Consider the following 23868-nt stretch of genomic DNA (forward strand, 5'->3'; position numbering starts at 1 on the left):
GGCCACGCTGTTTTCGAAGAGGCTTGTTTCTGGTCTCCGCTGCTGGTGTCTTAGCCGCGTGCGCTGGGATGCCAATTTCTTCTTCTATTTACTTAATTGATTGATAAAACATAACTAATGGGAATACGTGGTCGTAGCAATGCTGCAAGTTCAAGGGGAGCCGTCTAACCTTGCCGATAGAGTTAGGCCACAGGTACACGGCACCCCATGGGAAGATCCTTCTGGACGACATGCCTTTTCAACCAGGGAATACCAGCTTCCCGTCGGTCAAGCAGTGCCTACCTGAAAGACGTTGACGGAAATAGTCTTGTTCTGGAATGGCTCCCGGTCACCGTCCTCGATCAGTGACGTCTTCACATCTACTTTGACCAGCCCTTAGTCTCCAGTCTGATGTTGCTGATAAATACTCATACCAGAATTCGAGGGGGAGAATGAAAAGGGCATGGGTTGACGGAACTGACGGGCATGTACTCTGCCGGAACGACGAGCATATTTTCGCCTGCATGGTCGGATGCGTGCCCGATACTTGACAACAAAGTGTGCCCCAACATGCGCTGTCCTCGATGATAGCATGGACGCGTTCGTCGTGCCGCATGCGCTGGCACAGAAACGATATATTGTTGTAGGCCGAGACGGCGGACGAAAGGATATTGGAGGGATGCAAAACACCTAGGATTGGACTCTTTTTCCATCGCCCCTTTTTGCAGACCAGTTCCTCTTTCTTGCTTCGCACCCTGTAAAGTTGTCAAGCGAAGGCTAAAGTCAAAGAGCCGTAGTGAAGAAGGTCGGCGAGAGAAGAGCAAAAAGGACGAGAACAAATTCAGCCGCAACTTCCAAATTGCCTGCTCAGAGAAAAATTGAAACTATGTATCAGCGCTGGCTTTGCCATGAGGCAGAAACCAATAATGACAATTCATAGCGTGACATATCTAGCTGACAAGAGGCCGCAATCGATGCACTGTCATTGATATCTTTGTCCGTGCAACGCATGCACGGCTCGACTGGGTGGTTTGTCATGGAGAAGCTGTCAGCCTTGTGATGTATTTACCTTTCAGTCAGACCAAGTCCAAGACATGTGGTGCATTTCCATCCACAAATCAGAGAACAAGTCGTGGATGCCCGTGTGTTCGCTCCTGAGCTTAAGTCCGTCGCCTAGAAACCCTAATGTCTTGCCGACTCTCCAGTTGGATCGTCCCCCGGTTATTAAGTGCCGGGATTCGCCCTACGAAAGTCTACCCTAGGTCGTTGGCGGCTGGTATAGAAAATGGCAGGATCAAGAACTTCTGCAGGAATTCTCCCTTCGAGAAGCAGATCCTATTGATTTTGAAGCTTGAACACTGTCTCATCCCTGTATTTTTTCAAAAATGGAATCGGCTGCGAGCCAGCCGTGCCTTTCTGCTGCTCAACAGGCTTGCCCTTGGCCTCAGCTGCTGCGGGCAGGACAACAAATCTCGACACGATGCTGACATGCTTCGTTCTCCATTTCTGAAATGCATCGAGGACGCCTTGAAAGGCACGACCCAACTCTTCGTCCTCCGGGCGTCGCTCAATCGTGTCCCGCAACGAAGGTATGAGTTCAACCGCTCCGAGAAAGTCCCTGTGCCGTTTTGGCATGTAAGCCCTCATCTCGAGCAGCATTTTGGATTCGTGGCGGACACCAAACATGTGATCGAGAAGCTGGAAGAGAGAACTCTGTCCTGCACTGCCTCCAACGCACTTAACTACGACTCGAGATCCGTCACTTCGTTCGAACGACACACCATTAGGGAGTCCCTTTTCTTCTGCACCCGAGCTGCCTCCGAGCATCGGGCGTATCTTTTGGAAGAAGAAGGTTGGATCACAATTCCGGTCCAAGACAGACAGAGTTTCCCTCATGGTCGTGAGTGTTTTCACACAAACATCCAAGACGGACACCAAATCTAGTATTTCTCCATTTTGGTCTGCAACGATTGTATCCAGCATCAACTTGATGAGCTTGGAACCCTGAGCCTCGACCATCACTGGCACTAGATTGAATGCGTCTTCGTCTCTTGTGCCTGTAAAAGAAGCGACAGACTTGATGGCCCCAAAGTCGGCCAGAGCCAGCAACGGGGGCAACTGGATCTCCTGATCTCTTTGCATCCAGTTCCACAGGCAGAGTCCGACATAACTGAGAACGGGTTCCGTCCCGAGATAGCTACAGACTTCGAGAAAAGGCTCGGCGAGGCTAGCCGGAACGACTTGGGAGGGCCTTCTTTTGTCCTGCCAGATGAAGGACTGGGTCAGAAACCCTAGGACAACATATGCACGTTGCCAGTGCGCAGAGGTCGTGAGATGATCAGTCGTGAGTATTTCGAGATTGCTGACCTGGGCCTGAAGAGCCTCAGCCTCAAGCAGATGCGGCAGATTCGAGAGGAGGTTGCACCAGGGTGCATAGTATGCTGGCAACTCAGTCGACCTCGCGGCAACAAACCCTAGTTCGAAATCAACATCGTAGTCTCGTGGATCTGGTAGTGAGACGAGGGGGAACATTTTTGTTTGTAGCTGGCGATCAGGGTACAGAAATCATGGAAATGCAAAACTTTGGGCCACAGCTTTATGAGCTGCTTGGAGTGCGTTCGTCGCAGGACTCGGTGGACCGACGTATCTGGCTCGTATCACACTACCATTGCCACGCCCTTCCCATGACAATGCAATGTTTGGCATCTTTTTGATTGGTCAAAACTCCAGGCTTGTCTTTACGTGTGAGCATCTTTTACAAGCGACGACCCCCTTCGGAGTCCCAATTCGACTTCCGTCGTCGTGAGTGAAGGGCAGGATTTGCGACATCGAGGGGATGTGACGTGGGAGCGAAGGAAGGTCGTCGGTAGGTCTGGCACTCAGAGCTGCATAATGAACAGCAGGAGGGAATAGATACAACCCAGATAGCCAATTTAACTCGAGGACTTGGTGAGCTTGGTGTTCGAGACATTGGGAGAAGTGTGGGCTGCTTACCTCTTCCAGAGATAATCCTTTTGTTTAAGGACATGGAAAACTCAATCGTTCACGAGCCAGAGGACAGGCTCTGTCATCAAACCGAAGCTGTTGTCGGACCCTCCAGGACGAGACGATCGTGTGCTGGATGACCTTTGGATCCCTTCTTGGTTTGATCCTCAGCAGTCTAGGCAGTGGACTATGGAATTATTGCAAAGAACAACCTGTGTCTCTCTCCGAGCACCAAGAACGTCGGGCAGCCTCTGCTCGCAACCATAGCCCACCTCGGAAACAATGATGCACGACACCTGCAGGCAATGAATCTAATATGAGCCGAATTTGGACATCCCACAACACCAAGGCACAAGGCCACGCGCGACAACCCGATCAGGTGCAGCGGTCATGCTTGGCTAGGAAGATATTTCACGGTTAGGGTTGCTGCCGCTGCACGTTGCAGGAGATGAAGCCATGAAAGGTTATGACCTCGACCGAAGATGGAGAATTACTTTATGAATGAGCGAGGACGAAGTAGACTTCACGTCTGAAAAGGATGGATGACTCGAGTAGGTATTGTACTCATGCCCACCAGCTGTTCTACTCGATTCTGTCTTGGTCTCTGGAAGAGACTTCCCTGAGGAAAACGACACAGTGACGCTGTACAATCTACGACCGCAGTAGCCAACTCAAACCAGTCGATTGGATCAGTACGCAGGTCAGGATAGGAATGCAGGATGCTGAATGCCATTATGCACTATTCAATATATGACATGTAATATGTTGTTGTGAGGTACGTAATAGTCGAAGGCTGCTTCAACTATTCATCAATGGCCTTTTCCCCCAGATTTCCCTTGTTCCCTCCCTTTGGGCAAACAAGATTTGACTGAAGTCCCGGGGTTTCTTTCATGACTTCCAAATCCACTCCAACCCCGCCTCCGTACGCACTGGTACTGGCACGCCATCCTGAACAACGACGGTCATCTCTGAACAAGGGCATGACAACCGTCCAATGGATAGAAACTTAGGCCCGCTCGCTCTGCAGGACACCATACTGGCCCTGATCGCCTGCTTTACTGTCCTGACCCTGCTGCCTCGCTCGGCCTCCTTCGACGCCAGCCTGGCCCAGCTCGCCGATAGGGTCGTCGTTGCGACCGAGGAACTCGCGCTCGGCGAGGCGGCCTGGGTCGTTGACCGTGCCGATGGCGCCCGTGAAGGTCTTTGTCTGCGGTATGCTCTGCGAGACGTCGGCGTCGTCGAGGTTGGCGCCCTTGGGCTTAAACGTGCCCGCGGGGACGGCATCCCCTGTCACACTCGAGACGTACCCAGGGGCGGCGTCGACGTGGGGACGGACCCCCGTGCCGGTGGCGGGACCACCGGCGCCACTGGTCTGGGTGGTATTGCCCTTCGAAGCGGAATTGTCGATGTCCGCGCCGGATCGGATGAACTTGTCATCAGGACCGCGCGTGGAGGACGAGGTGGTCGTCGAGGCACCAAAGTCACTCGCGCCCGCTGGCCTAGCCTGTCCGCCACCGCTGCTATTCGATTGCCCACCACCGACATAAGCCCCCTGGTCACTGTGTGCGCCGTCAAACTGCGCCCGCCCCGCTGCCTCGGGGTACTTCAATCCAGCGACGCCCTTCTCATCAGCCCCTGCGCCCAGGGCATTCTTCTTTTCCCGCTCACTCCCCGACTCGGCAGGCGGCAACGTTGTCGCCCCCGAAGTGTCCGTGTTGTTGAGCGTGGATTGGTCGCCCCGGACGCCCAGCGGCGCCGCGGAGGTGTTTTCGGTGAACCCGCCACGGTTCTTGAGCGATTCGGCCGCGAGCGAGTCCGACGCCACGGGCCCTGTTGGCTCTTGGGGGATGTTGTCCCGGTCGGGTTTTGGGGCACGGGGGTTTGCTGCAAAAGACATTTTGTTCTCTGTAAAAATTCTTCAGAAAGGAAGTGGGAGTTTTTTCGTGTTCAATGTAGATGACGTTAGGTTATTGGGGTATTTGTGAAAAAGGGGACTTGATATCTGCGTCGACCTTTTGTAGTTTTAGGCAAGGAATTGGGTCTGAGGTGTCTTGGAAGCCAGAGAAGTTGTGAGATGATATGGTCAAGGAAGGAAGAAGAGAGAGCTCCCACGATGAGATGTCAGCGTCGAAAGAAATACCATTCATGTTTCTTGCCATTGAATCATCGAGGAGGCTACCTGTCACTTGTTGTCACTGGAAAAATGGTAATGACATCACCTGGTGGTCCACTGTGAAGTCATTGTTGAAATTTCCCATGTTCCCCCTCTGCCACTGGTTGGGCATCGTCTCCCGAACAAACAGAACAGCGAAACATGAATCGCTGATCGACGACGTTCTTCTATCATTAAAGGTCGTAAGCGCCTCATGTCAAAAATTTCATTGCTCTTTCTCTATGTTGCCATCGGCGTGCGTTTCCTCCCGTCCCTGCTCTTTGGAACGGCAAACTTTAAACAAAGCCGCCGGCAAAACCACGCGTTAAAACAATAAGACCCAAAGTCAACCTGGTATCATGCCTGTAAACCTCAAAAAAGCCCTGCATAGAAAGCCTCGTGTTGAGTGCGTCGATTTACTTCAATGCCTTCCGGGCGAATGTGGGTAGGATGAAACTCGCTCGGTGGATCTCTTTGTTGTAGTACTTGCACAGTTTCTCTTCTTCCTCGGGGCTCCAAGATCGCAATGGCTCCTTGACGTTGCGGTTGGCGTCCTTGCAGCAGACCATAAAACCAATCTGGCCGGAGGGGTAGGTCGGGATCGTGGTGTAGGCATATTCTGCTACTGGGAAAACTTCTTTGCACTCCTTCTTCAACTTGGTGATCAGAGGCAAATGAAGCCATTGGTTCTCGGCTAGAGAGCAAATATGTGTTAGCGTGTTTCTTCTCCAGGCATATGTGGGAACAGAGCATCTGAAGCTCAAAGAAATGTGTAGGGAGATGGGTGCGCACAACCTTGGGTAGTTATGACACCACCGTCTTTCAGAGCTCCATAGAGCAGCTCAAAGTAAGGCTTCTGGAAAAGGGTCTCTGCAGGACCTTCTGGATCGCTGCTATCAGTGATAATGACGTCGAATTCGTTCTTGCGGTCTGCCAGGAATTTGAAGCCATCTCCAATAAAGGTCTCGACTGCCGGGTGTTGAAATCCAATGGACATTCCAGGAAGGTATTTCTTGCTGACGCGGATGACAGCCTCGTCGATATCGCAGAGAATAGCCTTCTCCACTGATTCATGCTTGACGACCTCCCGCAAAACGCCTCCATCACCACCTCCAATGACAAGGACCTTCTTTGGGTCCGGGTGCGAGTTCATGGCCAAATGTGTAATCATCTCTTGATAAGAAAACTCGTCCCGCTCGGTGCATTGGATAACGTTGTCCAGGACCAGGACTGTGCCGTGGTCACTGCTTTCGAAGACCAAGACGTCTTGGTATTTGGATTTCTCATGGTGAAGGACTTGGTTGACCTTGAGGATCATGGCTTGGCCTGGCCACATGTCCGAGATTTCTCGGAACCAGCCATCTGTGATGAACGCGCGCGAGTCAGGTCGTGTACAAGATCTCAAACAGAACAACAAAGGCAGGTATCATACCTTTAATTGTAGGATGAGTGATTTCAGACATCATGGCAATCGAGTTGAATGGCGGAGAGGGAAAATGTCGAAACGAGTGAGTGAACGCGGGGTAACAACGACAGCAGCCGTCAATGGACTGTTGGAGAAGCAAAAAGAGTACAAGGAATTGTACCTGGTGAAGAGATAAGAGCAAAAGAAGAACGGAAGGAAGAAAAAGAGCAGACAACAACCTAGACGGAGTCGGGGCTGCAGTCAAGTGCAAGTAATGTTGCACTAGTTGGTGAAATGCCCAAGTCTCCGTCGTGTGACAGACAGACTTCGAGACTGTTGAATCCTGTTGTTACGTTCACTAAAACTTTTTTTTATTTTTTTTTTCCATTTCGGAGCGGGGCGAAGGGGGGACATTTTGCTGTCCCTCGTCCATTCGTTGATGTCGATTCGTCCCTGAGCATAAACCAGGGTCAACTCGTTGCTTCACTTTCCTCGACCCTCTCACCACTCGCTATCCACCTCCATGGGCCCAGCCAGTCCCCGGTTCAAGTCCTTGATTTACCTGGCTAACTACAAAGGAACACGCCACAACAGTGTGTTAACTGGAACGGGAGGGGACATCGCTTCCAAGAAAAAGGTGGGGGGGGGGGGGGTACAACGACTGGCCACAAGGTGTCACCAAACTCCCGGGCGTTACCGGTGGTTCTGGATAAGGAGGCGAAGGATGGGAAGGTGCATAAATGCTCTATTATGAGATACCCATCTCTCGCACCCTATCAACGGACGGCAACAGCGACTGCTCCTATCGTGTTGCGTCTTGCTAATGTGGTCCTAATGACACAGAATGCTCCGGTAAACAACATGCCGCTGAAGCGAACTTCCATTAATGCTCCACGTCCACCTCCTTCGTCTCCCCGGCCTTTCGGCCACCAATCTCCTTTTCGAGGTGAATTTCAACATGGTTGGTGAAATACTTGGAAGGATCAGCAACAGCCACAGCGCATAACATGGCGACGACACCGAAAGGGATCGATGACAGCCAGGTGATACGGAATCCGTAAGCATATCCAAGCCGGGCTGCCTCTATACACTTGGAAAAGACGGCTGCTGGCACACTGGGAACGGTGGCAGCCTGACCAGGAACACCGACCAGTGTCAGCGAAACTGCTTCAATCAGGTCTGGTAGAGTCGTGCTCGAGACATTGGCCGCTAGAGCAACCTCCGAGATGCGGCGGGGGACTTGCTTCTCTGAAATCTGATTGAAGATGGACGAAAAGATGACGGAACCAATTGATCCACCAAGAGATCGAAAAGTGCCAATCAGTCCGATGGCGACTCCCAAGTCTCGTTGCGGCACATGCAGCGACGCTGTCGTGTAGCAGTTGAGCGTGATCCATCCAAATGGAAGCATGGCAAGGAATTGCACCGCCATGACCCAGTTGATATTGTGGGGAGTGATGAGTGCGGCCAGTCCGAAAAAGAGAGTCTGCATAAAGACAGAAAAGGTGAGCTGAATATGGACGTGCTTGATATAGTGTACAAGCCCCGGAATGATGACGCCTCCTACGAGCTGACCAGCACTAATGCATTGTTAACAAGGACGTTCGCATCTTGACCGCAAGCAGACTTACCCAGAAGGAATGGAGTATACACCAATCTTGATAGGGTCGGCAGTGTAGAGGTAGAGGATCGTTTGCGCATTAAGCGCAGAGGCCGCAAAGAACACCATGCCCGCCACGAAGACAAGCATAAGCAGTGACGAGAACGATCGGAAACTCTTGAACAAGTACCACGGGAACAAAGGATCTTTCGCCACGGTAAAGTCGTATACGAAAGATCCCAGAAACACGACGACTCCGAGGATCAAAGGAGCCAGGGTTCCTGCAGCTGACCATGGATAGGTGTTACCACCCGAGTTCAAGCCGTACAGGAAGACAGCGAGGCCAGAAACAAACATGGCGGTGCCGATGAAGTCGAGTTGTTTGAACTCTTGCCACTTGGTCAAGCCATCAGGACGCGGATGGCTGGGTGGGAAATACACAAGGAACGTGCCGACAAGCGAGAAGCCGCCGTATCCCATCGCAATATAATACATCACCCGCCAGCTGGCGTGGGAGAGAAGGGCATTGGCAAGAAGTGTCCCGGCGATGGCCCAACTCGCAAGGTTGAGTTCTGTCCAGGCAAGGCCAACGCCACGGTATTTGTTGGGCAGAATTTCAGAAAGGCCTGTTGAAACAGATAAGCAACTGGACTTTGCAGTGAACTGAGCACTGCAGGGAGGCTCACCAGCATAGGCTACTGATACTGTTCCGATGGAACCTCCGAGGATGACTTCGCCGGCAATGAGTTGATTCATTGTCTGAGCACTGCATGCAACAGCACCACCAATCTATTTCACAGGCAACATCAGCGTTGGCATCCAGTGTGTTGGACAGGCCAACGGGCGAACGGAACAAAATCAATGTCGCGAAATTCGTTCGAAACCGGGCCTCTGCAGCAAAAAATAAAATAGACTTACGACTGTGAGGAGTTGTCCAACAAGGATAACATAACGACGACCAAAGATATCTGAAAGTCTTCCTGCAATGGAAAAGCCGACGGCTGCGGCTGCGCCCCAGCCAGAAGGTATCCAAAAGTCGATGGTTTCACCACCCAGCTTCTGACTCAATTGCACCAATATGGGTGTTGCGAGAATGAAGCCGAAGATGATCGGACCTGTGAAAGAAGTGCCCAAGAAAAGAGCTGAAAGAATGACCGAGAGACTGAGCCTCTCGGCATGCTCAGGATTGTCTTCGAGGGCAGCTTTGTGAGGATCTTCATATCCCTTTGTCGGAAGGTCGTGGCCCTCATTGTGGGCAACCTCGATCTCCGCGTCCACGCTTGTCTTGTGCTCTACTGTTTCCTGCATGGTGGGAGCGATACTGACGGAGGTCAACCTGGAGCAGCGTGGCAAGGGTAGGTGGATGAAAAATCTGGGGACAGCGGGTGAGACGAACCATGAGTTTTTGTATCTGTTCCCAGCAGCTACTAATTCCCCCAAAGTGGCTCTGATCAACCCCGTGGCCCCTGTTCTCCCATGTTCACCATGTGGAGGACGCAGTCAAGCGCTCCTCTACACCCATTGGGGTTTGACGCTGGGATCTAGATGGTCCATGAATCCGGTCGCTCTGACTCCTGTGGAGCTCGAAGGAAAGTACCAATGACTCTGCCCCCTTTTCTCATCTCAAGCAGGCGGGCTAAAGGCTTAGGCGTTTGTGGGCGTTGCTTGAGCCAGGGCCCTGGTCTTGGAGACGGACGGTCGGGCATTTCCCCATGGCTTGATGGCCATGCCGGAAGTCTAAGACCCCACAAACGACGGTCAAACTCCGCGCGTGGCTCCCCTTAATATCAACAAGCAAGCTCGCTACCTGCTCCAAAAGTCGTGGGGCTGGAGGGATACTGTTTGCGGGGAAATCCCACTTCAATCCTCTCCATCTGACATGTGGTGGCACTGCCGAAACCTGCCACTGAGCTGACGAGTGCCGCAGTGTATAACTGGGACAAGTGGTGACTTGTGTTCACTGTGAAGAACGCCCCTCCGAACAGCATTTCAAAGGGTTCCGTTAAATAGGTAACGCTCGTGTGTGGTTGCTGAATCACTGGTGACTGACTCCTCCTGGCTGAACCACCGCAATCATGGCTGACACATCTCTTGTTGTACGTCCTATCCTCTTCTGGGCCCCCGTGCTCCTCCTGGTGGCGTACTATCCGGCCCTCTTGGTATATCGGCTGTTCTTCTCGCCAATGAGCAAGATCCCAGGCCCATGGACAACCAGAATCTCCGACATCCCCGAGGCAAACGCGTTGAAGGACAAAAGACGTGCCGAATGGGCAAGTGAACTCTTTGCACAGTATCCAGATTCTGTTGCGGTCAGGACACGTCCCAACGCAGTATCATTCAACCACCCGGATGCGGTCAAGGCCATCTATGGTATGTGAATCGACGTGGCTCACCAAGTGAGCGTCAAGCTGACAACTATCCCAGGCCACGGAAAGGGAGCAGAGGAGTTTGGCAAGTCAAGCTGGTACGATGCCTTCTCAACGACTGGAGAGTCCTTGTTCTCAACCCGGTCCAAAAAGAATCACGCGCGAAAGCGGCGGATGGTATCCCATGGCTTCAGCATGCAATCTCTGTATCTGTTCGAGCCCTATGTCGACGCCGTGATGCAGATCTTTTTGCGGAAAATGGACGAGTTTGCGAGAACTCAGCAGCCCTTTGACATTTATTTCTGGTTTGAGCTCTTTACGATGGACCTGATGGGCGAACTTGCCTTTGGCCACAACTTTGGCGCCATCGAGGGTGGCCAACCGGTCAAATATTCCAAGCTCGTGGAACTCTCGCAGCGCTTTGCCAATCTGTGTGGCATGCTACCTTTCGGCAAGTACAATGTGAAGATTCTCAGTATGGTACCGTCGCCATACATTCAGAAGCTGTACGGAGCACGACTTGAATATTTGGAATATGCCAGACAGGCATTGGAGAAACGATTCCAGGATAACCGTAACCAAGCGCCCCTTGGTGGCAAGCCGAGGCAAGATATCATGCAGCGTTTCATCGAGGCGCAGGACCCAGAGACAGGGGCGCGAATGGACTTTCCGGAGCTGAGAGCTGAGGCGTCGTCGTTGATGGTGGCTGGGGCCAGCACAGGGAGTGTTACCATGAACTGGATGACTTACTATCTCAGCAAGAACCCTTCGGTCAAGCACCGCATTCTTCAACAGCTCGAGGAGATGTTCCCCGACAACCTGGACGCCGCTACCCCTCTTCCTTTTTCGATGCTGAACAAGCTGAGCCTCCTCGAAGCCACCGAGATCGAGTGCCTACGCATGCACCCACCCATCGGCTATGCGATGCCACGCATGACTCCACCTCAGGGCGCTGTCATCTGCGGCGTCTACGTTCCGGGCAACGTCGACGTCGGGGTGCCCGCCGCCACCATCGGACGCAACCCCATCGTCTACCGCGACCCGAACACGTGGAACCCCGACCGCTGGCTCGACGAGAAGGCTGATCTGGCTACCATGAAGACGTGTTTCCTAGGCTTCGGCTTTGGAAGTCGACAATGCATTGGGCGGAACGTGGCCAACCAGTTTATCATCAAGATGATTGCGACGTTGCTGTTGAGATATGACATTGAGCTCGAAGACCCCAACTTGGTACTGGGCACGAAAGAGTTTACCATTCTCAAGCCGGATCGGGACTATAATGTCATTCTACGGCCGAGGAAGCACTGATTTTTGACGTTTTGTCTTTGGTCTATATGGGCGTCGAAGCCAGAGTTATGACCATCAATGATGCGTAACCATTATTAGAGACGGTAATCATAAAGGGAGGGAAGGAAGGGAATGACCCTGCTTCCTTTGTGATTTCCCGCAAGATCATGTGTTAGCCTCTGCGACCACAGAGTATTCACAAGTATAGGAACATAGACTTTTCAACCACCCAACCCTCCCCAATATCTCATGGTAAGAACAAGCAGACACTAGTCCTCTCCTGCAGGAGGAACAAAGAGTTCTTCTTCTTCTTCGTCCTCTTCGTCCTCTTGGTCTTTTTCGTGCTCATCCTTTCATCCTGTCCATGACTCTGACATCTACTCCACCGGATACCAAGTGGAGCAACCATGCTGACATATTACACACCTGGTATTTCTGGACCGAGTACCGAGCTCGCGAGTAGGTAGGCAGGTAGGTACTTGTGGTGTTGACGGGCTGACTGTTTGATACAAAATGTATTCGGCGGGGCCACCACTTTCAATCTTCTCCCCCCCGGGGCGCCCCCCCAAGCGGGTCGTTGTGCATTAACATGTACCTATGTAACTCACTTCCTCGCTTGTCACCGAGGTAATGTACACGTACATACCTCGTCGTAGGTGGTAGGATCGTGGCGTAAGATTAGTGGCCCGCCCCTCCACTTACCAGATACCAGGTGCCAGGGGAGCCAGGATCCGAGCAGACGAGTAAGCGCCCATTACTCGTGTGATACTGTATGTACGCAAGAGTACCGAGTAGGTACTCGGGACACAAAATATCGAAGTGGATTGTGGGAGAACATATGATACCTCGTAGATGTAATTACTTACAAAATTCGGAATACCAGTTTCGATCATCGGCCCGACAATGACCCCCCGGGGAGGGAGGGGGGTTTTTCGTTCGGCCAAAGAACTGGGGTCCGAGGATTTGGGATTATGGGACCTGGGACCTGGGACCTGGGGACCTGGGTTACGAAAACAAACTACGACTGCTACTACTAGTACCTTGTACTCTGTACTCTGTACCCTGTAGACACTCTAAAGCACCGCAGAGCGCCGTAGAGTGCTGGAGTGCTGGAGTGTTGGAGTGGATGGGATCGGATTGAATTGATGGGAACACCGTAAGCATGTACGTACTAGGTACCCAACTACCGCGTACTCGGTGTCCATTCATCTATAGACTATAGTGGTTTTCGATTCAATTCAATTCGATTCGATTGATGCCGTGAATCTTATTAGAAATGCCCCGAGGCCCGAAGAAAGGAATCAGGTCTACTACATACTCTATCTCGTACTGCATAGGTCCCGTCGTCCCATGATTAGCACCATCAAGTTACCATTTACCTTTTAACCATTTACCATTAACCAGTCGGTTGGTCGCAATGGTGAAATCAAGGGGGGCCGCTTGACTGACTGAGATCGATTGCTCATTCCGCCAAATCCTCAAAAAACTGTCTCCCGTCTCGAGCACCTCGTACCTTTGTACCTTTGTACAAGATCCTGTCTGTCCATACCATGTTTGTATGCTCGTGCTCACATGGCTGGCTTTTCCCATATCTCTATCCCGTTGGATGAAAAAAAAAAACTCCAGTTCCCAATCCTAATTTCTCAATTCCGATCCAAATGCAAATCCATTCAATCGGTCACTTTTGCAGTTTGCCGCCGCCGCCGCCGTATTTCAATATCCTGAATCGTTCCGTTTCGTTCGGCCACTCAACTGCCCCTGAAGAAGAAGAAGAAGAAGCTCACAAACCCTTGAATCTCTCCCACCCCGCTGCCCCGTTTCTCGTCGGACTCGCTCGACCCTCTTCAGCCACTTTGCCGCTGACATCTCTCCGTCTACCCATTCCCTTGCCGAACTCTGCCCCCAGTCCCGCATACCCACTGTTTACATCGAACCCAGTCGAGTTTGAGGTTTGTCGGGCACCGTTCCACTGCGTCGGGGAAGCTGTCTGCACCTTGGTGATGTTGGCGCTTAATCTTCCCTCATCTTCGTCGTCAGTATTGGAATAGACCTCAAAATTGGCAGAGTAGTCGCTTTCTGTCTGCATTGTCCGTGTCCGTTCGTCCGTATCCTGAACCTTGTTGACGCTCACTCGAATATTGGCCGTCTTGTCGCCTTGATCGTGAGAGGGCGACACAGTATTGACGGATTGTCGTAGATTGCCGTAGAAGCGTGCCTTACCACCACTACCGACAAAGCTGGACGGTTTGACGCTAGTGGGTGTACCTCTGAGAGGCACCTGGGCGTTTCCATCTGCATCGTGGAGCGCGGTTCGGTTCCCATCATTCTGGGTCCAGGAGTCCCTGACTGGCGTGACAAATGCATTTTCGTCATTGAAAGTTGAGCGCGTTGGTGTAGGAGGATTCATGCCTAGAGGCTCACGGCTTCTTTTCTTTGCGGGAGAGTTCGGAGATGGTACAGGAAGTGATTGATGCAGATTAGGCTTGCTCGTGGTGGGCGAGGGGAGGTGAGTCTGGCTGTTGTTGCCATAGGTTGGTAAATGAACCTGGCTGTGGCGTGCTGGGGACCCATGGTACCAGTTTTCCCGTTCACGATGCACCTTGTTGGAAGTCATGTCCGTAACCGAGATGGCAGACACAGGGGAAACGGGACGGACTTCGTGGTCGAGTTCTGCGGAAGCTTCCTCGCTCATCGGACTAGGCACGCCTTCGTAATCGAGATATGACAGCCACGAGGACGGACGAGAGGGCTTCTCTTTGAGGATGGATGAGCGTTCTGGGCGGAAGTCAAGTCCACTGCCAGCTGATCGGGAATTTGGAGAGGGATTGACCGCAGACCCGGGTCGTTCTGGAGACGAGTTTCGTGACCACCGCCAGGGATCCTTTCCGTTATCTTCCAGTTCTTTGCGGAACTCTACCCTGGAGTTGCGGGCACTGTCGCCGCCATAAAGAGTGACGCTGTCCGCCGAGTCGGTGCGGGTATGAATGAAAGGAACTCTCTTGAAGCCTGAAACCTGAGATCCCCGCTTAGCCGCCAGCTCTGACGACCTCATGTTCTTTTCGGTGATTTCCGATTTATTCCGCTTATGCCTGGATGTGAGGTTCAACTCCAGAGGATTCATGTCTGGTGGAAGCCTGGAGATCTGTCTGAACTTGACACCCAAGTAGATGTCCATGAGCAGAGACACCACCGTCAGGCCACCTTCAACGCAGGACAGAATGAAGAAAGCGTAGATGATCTTGTACGACAGATCTGAATCGTTGAACAGCGTGCTCCATCCATATTCGTTTCTTGTGTAGTCTGCCTGTGCCACCCATGCGCAGAAGACCCAGAAGGGAATCAGGCCCGTGTCCACCATCGCGGCGAAGATCATGTAGCTTGCCGTCGAGGCCGGAGTGCGGCTTGTAGGTGCCCGGGCGAGGTGAAAGACCGAATACAAGGTGTGGAGGATGGCAACGGCGGGAGCGCAGCGAATGATCCAACCCACCGTCGCCGATGTCTTGTTGATGGCGATCACGCAGAAGAGGCAGCCCAGAGCTCCGATCAAAGCGCAAACCCTCAGAAAGAGCTGAACATATCGAGCCCGGACCACCTTCGTGCGGGTATTGGGAGGCATCGGTTTGGCGTTGAGGTTGCCGTAAGGAACGACTATGTACTGCAGAAACAGGTTAGTTTAGGAGGCCGTATCACTGCTTCGGGGAAAAAAACATACGGAATCAGGATGCTTGTTGAAATCGACGAGCGGTCCATCTTGCTTGGGCTTTGGGGGTCTGGGAGTCCAGGAAGCATGAGTTGCAGCTTTGGGATTGAAAGCTCGATCAGTTGGACTCCCAAAGGTGTATGTCGAGGGTCGGTCGTAAATGAATGGAGGTTCGACACCCATGCTTTGCCTGGAATGCGGTTGCTAACGATGCGATGGAGCTGCAAAGAGTGGAATTTGCTCGTGCTGACAAGGGACTTAAGGGAAAAAGTCATGGAGTAATGGAGTCATGATGCTTCAAAAGGCTGGTAATGGGGGTTGGTCGTTATCCCGCCAACCTTCTATTTACCGTCTGGAAGTTGCCCGGCAACGTCTCCGCCCGCCACGCAGTCGGCGAGTCCCACTCAGCCCTGCCAAGCTCGGATGGGGCTGGGCGAGGCTGGGCAAGGCTGGGTGTCTTGGGAATACGCACTCTGATTGGCTGCGTGTGCACCCCATCGCTCAGAGGAAGCCGGCCTCAACAGAGGAGACATAATGCTTTGTCAAAGACGCAGTTCCATACCTCATCAATGGATTCCAAAGGCAGGCCACTTATATGCCACAGATAGTCCTCTTATGAATCTTGGGGGCCAGTGCAGGTAAATGTACCACCGGCGGTGACGGTATCCGGAACCCGTCCCTTACCAAAGTAGAATCCCTCCGAGTAGACCACCTGTGTCAGCCAGGATGTATCTAGAGAGTGCGTGCCTGTCCATCGTTGTATCCCTTACTTGTCATTCACTGGATAAGCGGCGGACGTCCGCTTGAAAGTGCGTGGTCGTAGACGATGGAGGCAACGTGCACTTTGAAACAAAGGCTCACTCAAACACTTTTGATTGTGACTCGTTCTACTCTAACAAGACAAGAAACGACAACCCCGCAAGCATGCACACCCACGCGGACGCCCCCTCACAACCGCTCTTCCAAGAGACCCAACAGGGTCAACCCCTGCTCCAGCCCCACCAACACCGCCCGGACCTCGTTCACCATGGGGCCGTCTTGGACCGCTTCTCGCGGTCCTCTTGTCTCTGGCTCCGACCCGGGGCGGGCAAGCACCCAGACGGGCCCCCAGACAGGCCCCCAGGTCGAAAATTGGCCTCGATGCCACTCGTTTCGGCCCGACCACTCGAGGTCGTCGGCGGCAAAATCCTTCAGAGCATTGATATGCTCAGGGAGCGCCAGTTCTGGCAGCTCGAAGCCAAAGTCCTCCTTCGCCCGATCGGCACTCTTTCGGTATCTCGCCCAGAGTGCTGGGTCCGTAGGCCGAGCACCGTCTTCCAGGCCAGCCGCAGAGCAGATCCACTCGTAGGCGTAATATGCATACGTTTGCACGTATGGCTGCAAGGCGAGGATGGTGTCAGAAAAGGGAAAGAGTCGGTGAAGATGAGCCCAGCGGCTACAACCAAGCCAGCAGATACCGCCGAGACGACAGACTGTGTCGATCTCCCAGCCAATCTCGTACAGAGCCTCACAGCCTTGGTATTGCATTGCTGCCACTGCTGCTCCCATCAAGGCCACAAGGAGCTCTGCGAACGATTCCATGTGTGATTGATCTTGAAGGTCAACGCGCATTTCCAGTTTCAGCAAGATCTGTATGGCGGCGTCTAGGATTGGGACAGCGAAAAGCATTGTCGGTAGGGTGTCGTTGAGTGATCGCTCAATGTATGCCGGGAAGACTGCCTTCATAAAGTCCAGCTGTTTGGTAATATCGAGTAAGAAGCTGCCATCATGCTCGACGTAGCTCGGGTCATTGGCGGCGAAGATCGTGATCAGATGATGTAGGAGTGGTTTTTCCTTGTTGTTGACCCAGGCCGTTTCGCAAGCTGTCCGGAAAGCCTTGATCATGTACTCAGCATCATAACGATCGGGTCGTTTCTCGCCCGGTAGACAAATGAAGAGACGCTCCAGATGGAAGGCCTTGTCCTCGAATCCTTTCTGACTCAAATCTGTGAACCACGGGTCGATTTCGAAGCCTGGGCCTTTATACATGCCAAGTCGGAATATCACTTTCTGCATGAACGTGGTCCATTCTGGTCTTGCTCGTCCGTCCAACTGCTCCCATGTTTGCTTCATGGCTCTCGAAATCATGGTCATCAAGTGGTCCCATTGATAGTTCGTTAGTTTTCCGTGTGAGGTCGGATCGGTAACGTTTTGGACGCTGTACGCATAGCGTATAATGTGGTGGACGATTAAAAGGCGATGCTTGACGATATCAGACTTGTCGAGGAAGTATCTGGTGGCACCGTTGGAAATATCTTGACGCAGATCATCAAGGCCAAAGGTATCTGGGATACTTTCCATGAGCTGGTTCGTCAAACAGTGCTCGAATCTGATCATCGTTTCTGGCTTCAGGATTGACCACAACCAAGTATGGATGAAAGGATAGGGATCAGCCAGAACGACGGACCTATCAGTTGCAATCTTGCTCAGCAGCAACACCTGACATTGTCTTGCAATTTCAGTGTCGGCAATTTGTGGAAAAGACATCGCGGACCACGCATTCAGAAAATGGTCCCACTGGCAGTGGCCACCTTCTACCATCAGCTTTCCGATCGCAAACCAGGTTTCGGTTAAAGACGCCAATAAGATATCATCCGGAGAATCGGTACGGTTGAGGTGGTCCACAAGTACACCACGAATCTCTCGTCGAACGGCAAAGATTTCATCTGTGACATTGCCAATGCCTTTCATGACATAAGATGTGACGAGGTTAAAGATTCCGCTGACCACAACATCACCTAGGCCTTGGTCGTGGTAGCAGGACACGGTCAAACGGCTCACTTCTTCACGAGAAAGGAGGTGTGAAACCTGGTCACGGGTGGTGCAGATATCAATCGCTGCAACGTATCGATCTGCGATGTGGAGGACGCGGTCAACTGTAGTGTTGCGGTTCGCCAGGTGTATGCGTCTCTCGTCCTCGTGCATGTCATTACCAACGTTTGGGATCCGTGTAAGCTTGTCGCACATGGAAAAGAACATGGCCAGCATCCATCCTCCGAGTTCCAGCAGCTCTGCGGAACCTGCTGGTCGAGAGAGGGCCGACTTTGCAACGTTTTCCCAACATCGCAGAATGACCTGGCGTACTGCATCGTGAGCGGTGGCGAAGTCGATGTAGTCTCGAATCTGCGAGATCTCTGGTTTGAAGCCAACCGGTGCATAGTGATACAGCGTTGTGAACAGCGTGTATCGATTTGATACCGAAGTCAGATCACGGTCTGGAAGTGGGCAGTCTTCACTGACAATCACTTCATTGTCGTTGAAAGTGTCCTGGCCCTTGTTGGGTAACAGGATGAACAAGAGAGAGCGTTTGCGGAGCGCCAGCTTCCGAATGTGTTCTTCAACCTCAGTGTCCGGTCGAGGTTGAGCAATCAAGGTTATGGCCGTGAGCTTCAGAAAAATATGGAAGTCTGTATCAGTGTCCTCCAGATTGAGTTGCTCGGCGCGCACCAGGCGATCGAGAAATGGTGGCGTTCGGTTTGCATGTTTGGACGTAAAAAGTTCAAGCATATTGTTTGTCTTTTCAGAGTAATACTTGAACATCTGTTTGAGCAAGTTGTCCGCCATGTCAGTCGGGAGATTTCGTGCGAGAGCGAAGCACCATTGAAATATGACCAGACCAAATTGCTCTAGCTTTCTCACTTGTGGCGTCTTGACTTGAAACCGCGCATGGTAACTCGCCTTTTTCTCGACAAAGGTCTTGAGAAAATCCGACATTTGAATCGGGAGTAGACGAAGAAGAGAGCTACCAAGAGAGCCTCCAAAGTTATTGTCGGTATGTGCTGTATGCCCATCCAGTGCGCCGGTGGAAAGGAGACAGCCGAGTACGATGACCATACAAGCGAGTGACTCTGCTGAAGAATCGAAGAGGGCCCCCGGCTTGCCATGGCTGGAAAAGATTGTCTCCAGGTAAACACTCCATTCTTGGTCTGGACCGAGCTGGTGTATCAAGTAGATGGTCTCGATTTCCGTTGTGGGAATGACTTGACCTTCTGATACCAAGCTACCCCCGAACAGAGCAGCGGTATTGGCAAAGAGATGAGGAATGTTATGTTTTCGGAAAGTGAGTTCCCAAGCGAGGCTGGCAACATTCTGCCAGATCTTCAAGCTCGTTGCACGAAGTCTCTCTGCACAGCCTGCGGCTGTGGCGTATCGATTGATTTGATATCCCAGAGTGAGTAATCCGTTCAAGAGTTTCAAAGTCTGGGAAACCCAGGGCTCGGATGTGGCGCTCTCGCATATAGCGATGCCCTGCCAAAGACTGTCGATTGACTCGGTTGTCAATCGGATGAAGGCTTCTAAACCTTGATCATCTACGAAGAAGAGACTCTCATTCGTGTAACTGGTGATCATTTGGACCGAATTTGCAGCTTGACTCAAGAGCTGAGTGCGTTGCTCTGGTGTCGTGTCCGGCATGGCAGTGTCGCCACAGATGACACTGAAGATTTCTTGGAAAGTATCTCGGATGATACCTTCAACCTCTGCGGACCAACCACTAGCATGGAGACTACGTTGCGATATGGGAGTCCTGATAGCATTGTGAGACCTCCCCGGTTGGAACCGATGCGCGGTATCTGCCATAGAGGATATTGTGGTCTTGACAAGATGAATGCGGACACTTGTCGAGCTAGAGAGCATTGGAGTCTTGGAAAAGGTGCTGGATCTTGGAGGGTACCGAATCGCACAGGTGACAATGTCGTAGTCATCTTCTAAGTTCAGACTCTGAAGGCATAGGATATCATGTTGATCAGGATTGTTCGCGTAACGCGTGCCGCGTGAGACAGGACGTTGCTTCCTACGTTTCAAACTTAGTCTCTGCGAAATCCTAATTGGCGAAAAGAGTACTTACTTCAAAGGACGCAATGGGAGAAGAGGCGGCGAGGGAGGAGAGAAGCCTCGCTTCCTGGAGCTTCAGTCAGCATCATCATCAACTTCATGGAGAATTGTTAGGTACGTACTCTGCAGATGGAGACATTGCATCAGCTTCTTGGACCGAAGGTCTTGTAGATGTTTTCTGCAAGGCGTCCTGACGAAGTCGCTTTTGTCTTGCCCGTGCTTGCTTTGGTAGACGCTTTTGGATCGCGAATGGATTGGTTGATGCGAAGGCTGGTCCTTCCGTGCTGTGCTCAACACTTGGAACTTGTTGCCACGAGTTGAAATGATTGCGACGCGAAGCTCCAGGCTTGAAATAGTCGAGAATCGCAGAAGAACGATCAGTAGGGAGGCCAATTGATTCAGCCTGCAATGAACGACTTTGATGGTTTTGAATGCGGCCGAGGGTAGCGTTGGTGCTGCGTTTTAAGAAAGTGAGGTGAGTGGCCGAAAGGTGAACGTCTTCGTGCGAATTGCGTGTTGGAGCGGCAGTATTCCCATGTGTTATGTCGTCGAAGCCGCGCGGCTGGGTCTTTGAGGAGGTCGTGCGGCTGATGATATCTTTGGGTTTGACAGAATGATGTATCTGACGTTGTTCACGTCTCCATGTTCTTACGACTTCGTTCACATCCTCTGTATCTCTCATTGTTGCCAACCTGAAGAACTTCTTTGAAGGGTCTTGCTTCCTTGCTGATCTTTGACGCTTTGCACGTCTCGATGCAATTTTCAAGAACCGTGGCACGTCCTCGTCCCTCAGACCAGGAGCGTCCAAGATCGTCATCTGCGGCTTTCTATGTTTGCGTTTGGTCTTCTTGCGTGGCCGCGCCCCATTGCTTGACAAGGAAGCAGCAGCAGTTCGCGGACTGCGAAGAGAGGGTTCTCGGCGAGAGAGTACCCTGTCTGCATCAAAAGTATTCTTCTTGGACCGAACACCTTGCAGTCGCGGTTGTCCTTTTACTGTGTACGGTCTTCTCTTTTGAGGAGCCAGCATGGCGTCGATGGCGTCGTCTTCAACAACGTCATCCTCGAAGGACTCTGGTCCCTCGTACTCAATTCCCCCCATCTCATCGTCGACTGGCACGGCGGAATCACTCTCTGACGAAAGTTCCAGGTCTGCGACTCCATCTCTCACGGATCTCTGTCTCGCTCTTCCCCCTATCGACGAGATGTGTTGCGCTACGCCTTTCTCCGAGGCCCTCTTGACAGGAGATTGGGCTTGGTTTCGAACAGCACGGGTACCCTTCCATTGCTGCTTCATATCCAGCTTCAGCCAGGATGCCGGCAGAACTCCTTTGATCTTGCGCCGTATTTGTCGAAATTGAAGTCCATCGTTGGTTCGCTCTTCTGATCCTGAAGTTGAAGATGCATCGTCACTGATACTGACAATATCAGTCTCTGAATCAGAGAGGTCAAGGGCTTCGGTGAAATTCCTCTTCGAAACCTGCTTGTCAGACGAAACGAGTGGAGTGGGGAGCACGATGGGTGTGCTGCTTCCAAGTGATATCTCTGGACTGTTGTCCGCTTCGCGGAACTGCGACGAGAGTCCATCGCCAGATCGAGGCGGGGAAGGTGGAATTATGGACTTTGAGCCACCAGTTTTGGATGCCTTCCTAGGAGCTGTACCCTCGTCGGGAAGTTCATAGATCCGAAATCCATTAATCCCTGTCTGTGTCTGCGGCACTGACACACGCTTGGGTCTTTTTAGTCTCGAGATAGACGGGGTTGCAGTCCTATTTTTGAAAATGTCTGAGAGGTCTGGAAGGTCCTCATCGGAATCAGACACAGGAGCAGGTACACGAGGACGCGTTCCACGTATTGGACTTTGAGATTCCTCATCTCCGACGACCACGGGACTCTCATAGCCTTCGTCTAGAGCAGGGCTTGACTGTGGAATTTGACTGTCGGAATGATCCACTTGGCTGCTGTGATAAGCAGTGGTGCCCTGGGAATCATCTTTGGAGCTTTCTCCCACATGTGGAGGTAAGTCTGGAACGCGAACAGGGTTCAAGCCCCTGTCCCTCCAAGTTTGTCTGTACCTTGCGTCCTCAATTGCATAGGGATGAAGCTGGATTGGAGCACGAGGTCGGAAAGACCGTCTCCGTAAGGCGTCAGTAGCAGCGTCTAGCAACAATATATCGTCGGCGGCAATTTGAGAGATCTCCACCTCGGGAAGAACAGCTGGCTGTGAAGGTCTTGAGTGGGTTCTTTTGGGCGAAGTATGCACTGATGAGGGAACCGAAGAAAGAGGGCTGTCATCATCACTGTCGAAACCAAGGACCGCCGACCCAAGGACGTCTTGCACTGTCTGCAGACCCTTTTTGATTTCAGCCTCAAGCCTTGCTGCAGTTGAATTCAAAGGAGAATCAGAAGCCTGCGACAATTCCAGATGGCAAACTTGGGCCCCATCCTGCAGCAAGTTGGCGGTGCCATTTGGTGCAGAATCGTGATAAGTGTCGTGCTTGTCAACGACGGTGTCGCTTTGCTTTGTTCGGCTGTCGTCACCATCAAGGGGGTTGTCGCACCCCTTCACAGACTGCGCATTATTCGAGGCAGTCTCAGAGATTGTCCCACGCGCCGGGCCGCTGTCGAGACTTCCATTCCTGCCGTCTTCTTCTTCGTCGTCGTCAGAGTCTGGCACATATCCACGCTCCCTCCAATTCGCCATCGCCGTTGCTTTCCATGTTCTGCCTTGTTTGCGTGCCGGAGACTGTCGATATTGGTGAAAGCTCTTTGGTTTCTCTGTTGCGCGTCATGAATGGCGAAAGACGCGTCGAGGCTGGAATGATGAGGGGCGCCAAGGCGAGGGTGCGGAATTTCCTCCGATTGGTTCTTGAATTTGTGAGGCTTCCTGCAGACCATTTGATTCCTGTGCCTGCAGGTGACACCCGGCTAAGGATCTTTCAAGAGGACAGAAAATGAGTTATCGGTGGGCTGGTTGGGCACTGGTCATTGGGCTCGGTGTACTCAATGGTGAAGCCATCTCTGACCGGCGCAGAAATCATTGCTGATGTAGCTTTACAGGGTACATGACCTTCAAGCCTGCCTTTGAAGCCCGAGCACTGGAGAAGTTCAAGGAAGAGTTGGTCTATGTTTCCGACAACTACCCGGATGGCTGCTGATACCTTCGCTCGAAATCTAGGGAGCGGGCTGCTTCGGAGCTCGGATCCAACATGATCGAAATTCCAGCGCAGGGAAGCAACCATATTGTCTCTTCAGGCCGAAACACGCTGGGCGCAAGGGGAAATGAGTGATCACCCTACAGACAGGCGTCAAGCTGTAGCGTCAGGCTGTTCGTTTACCTCTTTCCTCTCCGATATTCGATCCAAAAGACGTGACAGATGGTGCGAAGGAGAAGTGAAGATCTACATCGTTACCACCATCCGACAACGAAGGATTGAAGAGCGAGTCGAGACTTGTCCGCATTCCTCATGACGGCAGTTGTGGGAGCACACAGTCCCCAAATCCCGGCCTTCGGATTGATGGAAA

The 23868-nt window shown here is 52.2% G+C and overlaps 7 protein-coding genes across 7 annotated transcripts; 1 reads left to right on the forward strand and 6 right to left on the reverse strand.

Annotated features, from left to right (window-relative positions):
- Window positions 1–1314: 1314 nt before the first annotated feature.
- On the reverse strand, window positions 1315–2511 carry AYO21_07605 (hypothetical protein; the record flags this gene model as incomplete). Its single annotated transcript, XM_022657559.1, has 1 exon — window positions 1315–2511. One exon carries the CDS (start codon window positions 2509–2511, stop codon window positions 1315–1317), a length of 1197 nt encoding a protein of 398 aa, XP_022510097.1.
- Window positions 2512–3970: 1459 nt separating this feature from the next.
- AYO21_07606 (hypothetical protein) lies at window positions 3971–4861 on the reverse strand (the record flags this gene model as incomplete). The annotated part of the gene is made up of 1 exon (XM_022657560.1): window positions 3971–4861. One exon carries the CDS (start codon window positions 4859–4861, stop codon window positions 3971–3973), a length of 891 nt encoding a protein of 296 aa, XP_022510098.1.
- A 671-nt stretch (window positions 4862–5532) lies between these two features.
- Window positions 5533–6579, reverse strand: AYO21_07607 (spermidine synthase; the record flags this gene model as incomplete). Its single annotated transcript, XM_022657561.1, has 3 exons — window positions 5533–5810; window positions 5909–6478; window positions 6549–6579. The coding sequence occupies 3 exons, from the start codon at window positions 6577–6579 to the stop codon at window positions 5533–5535; spliced, it is 879 nt and encodes a 292-aa protein (XP_022510099.1).
- Window positions 6580–7404: 825 nt separating this feature from the next.
- On the reverse strand, window positions 7405–9429 carry AYO21_07608 (hypothetical protein; the record flags this gene model as incomplete). The annotated part of the gene is made up of 4 exons (XM_022657562.1): window positions 7405–8101; window positions 8153–8747; window positions 8808–8910; window positions 9040–9429. 4 exons carry the CDS (start codon window positions 9427–9429, stop codon window positions 7405–7407), a joined length of 1785 nt encoding a protein of 594 aa, XP_022510100.1.
- Window positions 9430–10196: 767 nt separating this feature from the next.
- On the forward strand, window positions 10197–11795 carry AYO21_07609 (hypothetical protein; the record flags this gene model as incomplete). Its single annotated transcript, XM_022657563.1, has 2 exons — window positions 10197–10491; window positions 10546–11795. The coding sequence occupies 2 exons, from the start codon at window positions 10197–10199 to the stop codon at window positions 11793–11795; spliced, it is 1545 nt and encodes a 514-aa protein (XP_022510101.1).
- Window positions 11796–13452: 1657 nt separating this feature from the next.
- Window positions 13453–15657, reverse strand: AYO21_07610 (hypothetical protein; the record flags this gene model as incomplete). Its single annotated transcript, XM_022657564.1, has 3 exons — window positions 13453–13495; window positions 13559–15429; window positions 15487–15657. The coding sequence occupies 3 exons, from the start codon at window positions 15655–15657 to the stop codon at window positions 13453–13455; spliced, it is 2085 nt and encodes a 694-aa protein (XP_022510102.1).
- Window positions 15658–16422: 765 nt separating this feature from the next.
- Window positions 16423–23047, reverse strand: AYO21_07611 (hypothetical protein; the record flags this gene model as incomplete). Its single annotated transcript, XM_022657565.1, has 3 exons — window positions 16423–20305; window positions 20360–20413; window positions 20469–23047. 3 exons carry the CDS (start codon window positions 23045–23047, stop codon window positions 16423–16425), a joined length of 6516 nt encoding a protein of 2171 aa, XP_022510103.1.
- Between the last annotated feature and the right edge of the window lie 821 nt (window positions 23048–23868).

The sequence above is a fragment of the Fonsecaea monophora genome (assembly GCF_001642475.1).
Source record: "Fonsecaea monophora strain CBS 269.37 chromosome Unknown Scaff60, whole genome shotgun sequence".
Lineage (NCBI taxonomy): Eukaryota > Fungi > Ascomycota > Eurotiomycetes > Chaetothyriales > Herpotrichiellaceae > Fonsecaea > Fonsecaea monophora.